This window comes from Ptychodera flava, chromosome 1, assembly GCF_041260155.1.
Source record: "Ptychodera flava strain L36383 chromosome 1, AS_Pfla_20210202, whole genome shotgun sequence".
NCBI lineage: Eukaryota > Metazoa > Hemichordata > Enteropneusta > Ptychoderidae > Ptychodera > Ptychodera flava.
In genome coordinates, this window is record NC_091928.1 from 513710 (window position 1) to 522743 (window position 9034).

A 9034-nucleotide genomic window follows, 5' to 3' on the forward strand; every position below is an offset into this window, starting at 1 on the left:
GCCTACATTATCACTACCCCAGATCGAGACAACTTTATGTGGTGAACCGAGCAACGAAATTCCACTCATAGAATTCCATGAACCATGCCAATGACTTGACAAAAATTTTGACAGAAATAATCGGGGAAAATGATAAACGAGCTGTTGCCGCGGTAATCAATGGTAGTTCCGATTGGTCATTGAAATCAGTGACAAGTATGATTTATTTTTGGAGAGTTTGGCGAGATATGGATTTATTATTCTCACTTGTTATGCACCTGGTCATAGTCGTTTTAATATGATTGAACATGCCTGGGCTCCGTTGTCGAAGTTTCTTGCCGGAGTGACTCTACCTGTATGTCTACCTAGTGAGGAAAAACCACCGTGTAAACAGACTGATTTAAACGAAGACCAAATTGGCTGTAAGGAAGCAAGTGTCTTCGACAACGCGATCAAAACAGTCAATGCATACTGGAACAGCCAGAACTTGGCAGGGTTTCCTGTAACAAGTGAGGGATATCCGTGCATGGGTAAATCGCCTGAACCGTATGATGATTACTCGGCTGTTACTGCATTCGCAAGTGCTGGCATTACGGCATTGGGGTTTGTTGAATTGAATAACGAGTATTTGTTTCTAATGAAACACGCAGTGCGAGGGGCTCATCAAGTTCAGTTCATGAAATGCATCAATGCATCGTCTACTCACTGCAGAGCTAAACCGGTACAAGCCCTAAAAACAGTGAAGTTTCTACGCCATTATGGGGGTAGAGTGTTCACTCCCAAAGTTAGCAAAGTTCACATCGGCCATTACATGACTTTTATTGAGAGAACCTGCGAATGGGATTTGAGTAAAGGAGCAACCTGTGAAATTGACGAGACCTGTCCTTCTATCATCGAATGCGAGATGCCAATCAAGCGATGTCAACGTGGTTGTAAATATGTGTTCTACTCGCGCGCAGACCAGGAACGACACGACATTCTCGTCCACTTTTCAAAACGAAAGGTGGATCAACAGCGTGCGAGAAGAAGGAAATGAAAGGCAGTGGAAATGAGCGGAAATGATAACGGCGACTCACAAACTGCAACCCACATGTGTAACTTCAAACTTGCAAGCGGTGAAACCTGTTTATTTACCACCCCTACCAAGTACAAATTGCGTGTTCATAAAGACAGAGAACAGAACAAGAGATGCAAAAAGGGGAAGTAAAATAAAATGACTCTTTTATGCGGTAAAACGCCTTGTTTGTACTCAAATTTGATCGATTACTTTAATTGTCATGTGGCAAGGAAAACACGTCTTTACTAGCTATAGCAAAATGCAACATTGTACTCTCAGGCAGACATGAACATTTCGCACTTTAGAAGTTTCGTTTAGGGGAGGGGGTTTGTTCTAAACGAAGGAATTTCGTTTTTTGAACTTCTGCGACAATCTGAGACGGTCCCTAAGCTTTAACTTGTGACAAGTATGCTGCTTCTGTATATCAACTACCATGTCTGACCCTAGTCATTTCGTCATGCTAAAATTTTTAGTATTCTTTTTGTCAATACAGCTGGTATGTGTGGTGATCATTGTCTATTGTTTACTAATGAATTCTTGTCCGTACTAGAATACAATAATAACAACAACAATAACAGTGTAGATTATACCATTAGGTTGTGTTGATATGCTACATACTTGGCATTAAATTACAGTTTAGGGATTCAATGCAGAAAGTGTAGAGAAATCACAAAACCAAAGATCTGAAAAAATACAGATGTTACAGATGTTGATCTTCCAGTAGTGATATGGCATGCAAATTAACTGCAGATTTGCATATTGAATGAATTTTCTTAATTAGGCTGATATATGGCGAGAAATGCTTCATAATATTTCTTGAAACTCAATACAGATGTTTAGCTCACATTGCTTTAACATTGAATAAAGACACTATGCAGTGTTATGTTAATTAATATTTAATTTATATACGTAATTAACTTTTCTAATTAGAATATGTCCAGAAACACTTAATCAAACTTGATGAAACTTGGTACAGATATTGATCTCACGGTGTTGTAATATGACAGAACCCCATGACCTGTGAGTGCAAGCGCGTCGTACTAGCGGTATTTGCACGAGTGCCGCGGTGTATTCGGTGGCCATCCTTTCACGAGCGAAGCGAGTGAAAGGACATTGGTTTTATGTTTTACGCTTTCACCACCATGGAACTGACCTTTATTTACAGACCTAATTAATGAGCGGGACTCTATCCTTTCCAAGGACGTGTAATCAAAGTACCCATTAACAAGTGGGGACTGTGTCATCAACAATGACTTGTTGAGAATGGGCATTTGGCGGTTCAGTCTGTTGCTTCCCCACTATGTGACTGGATATAGTATGTTGTAGTTAGACCCCAATTGAAGACAACGTATTGATAATAGTTATGGCACACACAAATGTCTTTGTCATTTGATGATATGCATGAGATGAAGTAGACTATATCTAGCATTTTGTATCAACAAAAATTGTATTACCCCTTACTCCATAAAAATCTGTTCTCAATCCAACGTTGATACACTTGAGAGACAGCAAGCCTAGGATTTTTGAAGAACAGTTGACTTACCTGTTCCAGTTGTGCTATGAGTTATGTCTGAATAGCTTTTCAAATTTTGAAAGAGATCAAATTTATAATATTTTGACATGTTTCTCATGAGTATCTAACTACATAAAATACACATATATCACACGGGGGTCATGAATGTCTCACTTTGATTTATGCTTTATCAACAGAGAAGATTGGAAACCTGTATTGACAATAAATGCCATTATCTATGGTTTACAGTATCTATTTCTGGTAAGTGATGAACAGTTCATTTAGTACCACATCGAAATCTATTTATTTTCAAGTTCAGTGTATGGGAAAATTCAAATACACAAGTCCGCCCAGACCAAAGCTTTATTTGTCCCCATGAACAAAGTAAGGGTTGACTAATGGATTAGAGTGTATTTCTATTTGTCCTTTGGTCCCGTTGTCCATCCATGTATTCATCCCAAGCTGTTCCTTGACATGCTGGGACCTGTTTCATTCAAACCTCTCACTAGGACAATGTATTAGCTTGTTACATATGGCATTAATTTATTTTTGAGTTGAGTGCCACCTCATGAAGATAGGACGTCTGTTCTGATTCCAAATTTTCAGACTCTTGGAGGTGTTATCCCTTTTCACCTTATTTAATCAGTATTTTATTTATCAGTACTGCATTTCACCTTCTGTAGCCAAGCCAGTAGATCGAGATGGCATAATTCAAACAAAATTGTCAGAAATAGTAGTTTTTTGGTTTCATATATCTATAGTGTATTCTGAAAATTGCTGCTGATGTAGATCCCTTTTCCTGCCAGTCAGTATCACTTCCCCATCAGCAAAGTCAGTAAAAAGTGGTCTTGAGCCAAAACATGAAGTATTTTCACCCGCTTGGTTTGGTATGTTATAGCATCCTTAGTCCAAAAAAATCAAGTTTACAGTATTTATGTTTTCAACAGCCTTCAAATGTACAGTATTATGTTAAAATACACCATATGGTATATGTTGTGTTTCATTAATTTAAGCATCTTGACCTGGTGATGAAATATGGACTGCCGGAAAAGGGTTAAATCTGTCCCATGTTCATTAGTATTCCCTTAATTGACATATTAGCCCAGACCTATTATCTCTATAATGGATCTATGTCAACAACTATGTTGCTTATTAGTCCCCACATGTCCGTGCGTGCGTGCGTCTGTGCGTGCGTCCGTCCAGTCACGCAAATATCTCAGAGACGCCTGGAGCGATTTCATTCAAACTTGGTACAAGGATAGTACCCTACCTCATACAGATGCAAGTCAATTTGTTTCACAATGCGATCAAATTTGGCCGTGTTAGAGGACTTTTTAGTTTTCACCTCCATAGGCTCCCATGTATAAGGCAGTCCATAGACTCCCATGGATAAGGCAGTCCATAGACTCCCATGTATAAGGCAGTCCATAGACTCCCATGTGTAAGGCAGTCCATAGACTCCCATGTATAAGGCCAAGAAAAATAAAAATTTAGTTTCTCATCGAATTCATATTGCAAAAAGGATGCAGTGACACAGTTTTAAGTCCCAACAGATAAAGTCCAGGGGGCTTATAGATTGGGTCATGTCCATCCGTGAATCCATCCGTTCACGCAGATATCTCAGACACTTTGACAAAATGTCATGTGACCTTGGTGACCTTTGACCTCGAATTTACATATTTGTCCATAACTCAGTAACCACAAGTACTAAACCTTTCATATATGGTATGATGGGATACCCTATGACGCCACATATTGTACCTCATTAATTATGCACATATCTAATTTTGAGCGAGCCAATAGAGCCAGAGCTCTGATTTTTGGTAGGTAGGGATAACTTAGCAATACAATTTTTTTTGACAAAATGTCACGTGACCTCAATGACCTTTGACCTCAAATATACATATTTGTGCATAACTCATTGACCACAAGTGCTACACCCTTAATATTTGGTATGATGGGACACCTTATGACGCCACATATTGTTCCTCATTAATTATGTGCATATCTAATTTTGAGCGAGCCAATAGAGCTAGATGTCTGATTTTTGGTATATAGGGATAACTTATCAAGACAAATTTTTTGACAAAATGTCATGAGACCTCGGTGACCTTTGACCTCAAATATACATATTTGTCCATAACTCAGGAACCACAAGTGCTACACCCTTCATATTTGGTATGATTGGACACCTTATGATGCCACATATTGTACCTCATTAATTATGTGCATACATAATTTTGAGCGAGCCAATAGAGCTAGATGTATGATTTTTGGTATATAGGGATAGACTATAGGATAGACATTTTTTGACAAAATGTCATGTGACCTCGATAACCTTTTACCTAAAATACACAATTATGTCAATGAATAAGTAACCACAAGTGCTATGTCCTTTATATTTAGTAGGATGGGAGACCTTATGACAACACATGCTTTACCTCATTAATTATGCACATATATAATTGTTGGCAAGCCAATAGAGCTAGAGGTCTGAATTTTGGCATATATGGATTAATTAGCAATACAATTTTTTTCCATAATGTCACGTGACCTTGATGACCTTTGACCTTGATTATGCATACATATGCATTACTCAGTAACCACAAGTTCTTTACGCTTCAATTTTGAAAGGGCAAGACCTTAAGATGTCACATCTTGTACCTCATTTATTATGCGCATATGTATTTCTTGGCTGGCCAATACAGCTAGAGGTCTGATCTTTTTCCCGATTTAGAACCATAACTTAGACATGCCTCTCGTTTCAATTTGGGAACGATGACATAGACCTATGTGTCCATAGATCTGAACATACACACTCCAGTGATACTTCCTAATGACCACATTTCCCTGCCCCATCAAGACTAATACTCCTATTACAAGTGGGGACTATGTCATTGACAATGACTTGTTTAAAACATAGGGCCAAAGTACCCGAAGCTACTATAGACATGGATACAAAATTAAGTATTTCCCGCCTGTATGAAATTATCTCACTAAGGTCTTCCTAGAGACCTGTAAACCAAATATTAAAGCCGTCTGACCAGCAGTTTTGAAGAAAAAGCGACCCAACAGTCAACAGAGCTCTGTTTTTTGTTATATAGAGAATAACTTTTTGTGACATATGCATTAACAAAGAAGGTTGATATCTTTGATAGCTCATTTCAGGATATCCTGACTAAAAATGGCAAAATTAGCTGCAAAAATACAAAATTGATGATTTCATCATAATTTCAATATATTACATTAAGATCAAGCCCAGGAATATGTATACCAAATATCAAAGCTATCTCATGAGTAACTATTGAGAAACAAATATTTTGACCAAAAATGGCAAAAATTGACCCAAAAATACAAAAATTGAAGATTTCATCAAAGTTCAGTATATCACAGTAAGAGAACCCCTAGGAACCTGTATACCAAATATCAAAGGCATCAGACAAGTAGTTTTTGAGAAACACACTTTTTGACCAAAATTGGCACAAATTGCACCAAAAATACAAAATTTTGCAGATTTCATCATTTATTCAATATATCATATTTGGTTCATCTGTAGGAACCTGTATACTAAATATCAAAGCTGTCAGACGAGTGGTTTTGATGAAATAAAGTTTTGACCAAAAATGACAAAAAATTCCTTAAAAATACAGATTTGCATATTTCATCACAATTTGAACAAATCTAAGTTAGGTTATCTGTAGGGACCTATATACAAAATATCAAAACTGTCTGACCAGCGGTTTTTACCAAAAACGCCTTTTTTGGGCACTAATTTGCATATTTTCAACAATATCAACAAAATTAAAAAATGGTTTCTCATAATCATATTTTGTATCTACACAACAAATATCAAATCAGTAAGCACTGCGGTTCTCAAGATATTTGAGTGGATAGACGCCACACAAACAGACGGACATACATAAATACAGACAGACAGACTGACAGATAGACAGACTGAAGCCGGACAGATACCCATCCTAATGGCTTCTATAGACTATAGTCTATAGTAGCTAAAAATCAGAGTACCAAAAATGTTTAAGAAAGATTACGGTTGTTTTTCTAATCTTGTAGATTCAGTTACATTTCATGTATGTCATGTATGTCTGATGTGTTGACATAATAGATCTCATCCACTTCTATCTTACAGGAACCAAACCCAGAAGATCCTCTGAACAAAGATGCTGCTGAGGTACTTCAGTCAAACAGACGACTATTTGAACAAAATGTTATGAAATCAATGCGAGGTGGTTATGTAGGTTCCACATACTTTGAAAGGTGCTTGAAGACGTGAAACAGGAACATCATTTGTAAATACAAATTATTACTGTATCCAATCACCACAATTTAAGGTTTTTCAAAAAGTGACACATTGATGTTTGTATAAATGTCCCTACAGCATTTGTTTTCTTTTACCATCCTGGAAGTTCAGGTTGTTGGTTAGATTCCTTTACAGGAGATATATGGCAAACAGGCTAAGCTCTGACAGTTTAACATATAGATAGTTTTTTTCTAAATTTGAAAAATTCAAGATAGGCAGTTTACAGCTGTTGAGTCATCATGATGTTGTAAAAATTGACAGAGAAGACAGTCTTTGTAGCCTGTCAGATAGTTACACATAAGTTAGTTGATATCTTTTACCAATATATTTGATTTTTTATTGGCATTGTAGTTGTGATTGATGTAAGGCTGCAGAATAAAAGAAACATTAATAAATAGATGTTCCCTTTCACCATTAATCATGGGTTTTTAATACAGCAAATTTCCTGTACTTTGTATCAAGTAAGTAATCAGTAAACATTAAAGAAGTTCCCTTAACACAGCATCACGATTTGTTAAGTCTGCATGATTTCTGTGCATTAACTGTCAATGGTTCATTGCACATCTTATCATAACATTTTCTGTGGAAAAGTAAAGTGTATCCATAAAGCATTATCATATTAAATCATTTCTTGCTTAGAAAGAACCAGTACTTAATATTGTGGTTTGATATTTTCACACACCTTAATTGTGCAGAAAAGATTCTCAGATACAACTTTGTGATGTGATATTTTTCCTCACTGGGCTGTTGTACAGATGTGTGCATATGTGTGTATGTATGTGCGTGTGTGTGTGTCAGTCTCTTGGATGAATTTTCAAAAGTAGCCAATTGAATTGTGGTAACATGTGTTACATACATTCACTTTTGGTAATGGCCAGAACTCTGTAAACTCTATTATGTGTATAGCTTGCCTGATGCTGAAGTTTTTTAATTTAAGATGAATTTTTTAGCTCCACTGTCAGCAACACAGAGCTTATCAAAGAGGGTGATTTTCCGATGTTGTATGTCAGCTATCAGCAATTGCCTTCTCCTCTGGAACCGCATGTCTGATTGCTTTGAAATTTAAAGTGCAGTGCACATATTGTGACCTTCAGGTTTGTTCAAATTGTGGTAAAATCTGTATTTAAGGGCATTTTTGGCTGTTTTTGGTAAAAAATCTCTGACACTACTTGTCCAATTGCTCAGAAATTTGGTACACAGTTTACTTGGGAGAACCTCACGTAAGTTCATTTAAATTGTGGTGAAATATGCAAATTTGTATTTTTAAGGCCATTTTGGTCAAAATATATTTAAAAATCTTCAAAATTGCAGGTCAGACAGCTTCCATAATTAGGATATAGTTCCCTAGGGATGACCAATTTCAGATTTGTTCAAATTGTGCAGAAATATTCAAAGTTGTATTTTTAAGGCAATTTTTGTCATTTTGGTCAAAGATTGGTTTCACCATAAACCCTTGAGAAAAACGGGACAGGCAACTGCGATAGAGAACAAAGGGTCTATGGGATTAGCAGCGTGTGATCCTACTTGGAATAATTAAGAGGTGTTAATTTATTGGGGACGGAATGAAGCTGGACCCGATTGACTGTACAACGTCCTGTCCATAGACACGTGCATGCGGGTATACGGTAATAATGTTTTCGGATTACAAGTTAATTTTGGATTACCCGCAAGTCCATTTTTAGCTCACATTTGGTTTTACCAATGTGAGTTTATCGTATAGGCTGAAGTCGATGGCGTCTGTATGTATGTGTGTATGTATGTATGTATGTATGTATGTACGTACAGTATGTCCGTCAACATCAAAAACATGCAAACTGCTGCACGTTTCAGCTTGGTATTTGGTGTGTGGATGCATCCTGGGCTATAGATGGGATTTTGTTCAAATGAAGTCTGCATTGCCAAAATTATGCAAATGAGCTTACAAAATGTGAAAATGGTTAAGAATTAATAACTCAAGAACCGCTTTTTTGATTGCTTTGAAAATTTGTGTGCAAGTACCTTAGGTGAACCTTATACAGTTTTATGAATATTGTGAAGATATCCTTAATTTTGTATTTTTGCTGAATTTTTTGTGATTTTTCTCATTTTCAGTAAAAATTCTTCTTCTCTGAAACCGCCGGCCCAATTGCTCTCAAATTTGGGTTGTCTCTTTGCAAGGGTGTTACTC

The 9034-nt window shown here is 36.8% G+C and overlaps 1 protein-coding gene across 2 annotated transcripts in view; it reads left to right on the forward strand.

Moving 5' to 3' along the window:
• LOC139134594 (NEDD8-conjugating enzyme Ubc12) overlaps window positions 1-7371 on the forward strand; it is a 64558-nt gene extending 57187 nt beyond the window's left edge. For both annotated transcript variants that reach the window (XM_070702710.1, XM_070701905.1), the window contains 2 exons: window positions 2747-2810; window positions 6697-7371. In XM_070702710.1, the coding sequence (XP_070558811.1) occupies window positions 2747-2810; window positions 6697-6840 (208 nt within the window). In that variant the 3' untranslated portion in view covers window positions 6841-7371. The remainder of the gene's footprint in view (window positions 1-2746; window positions 2811-6696) is intronic.
• Window positions 7372-9034: the final 1663 nt, after the last annotated feature.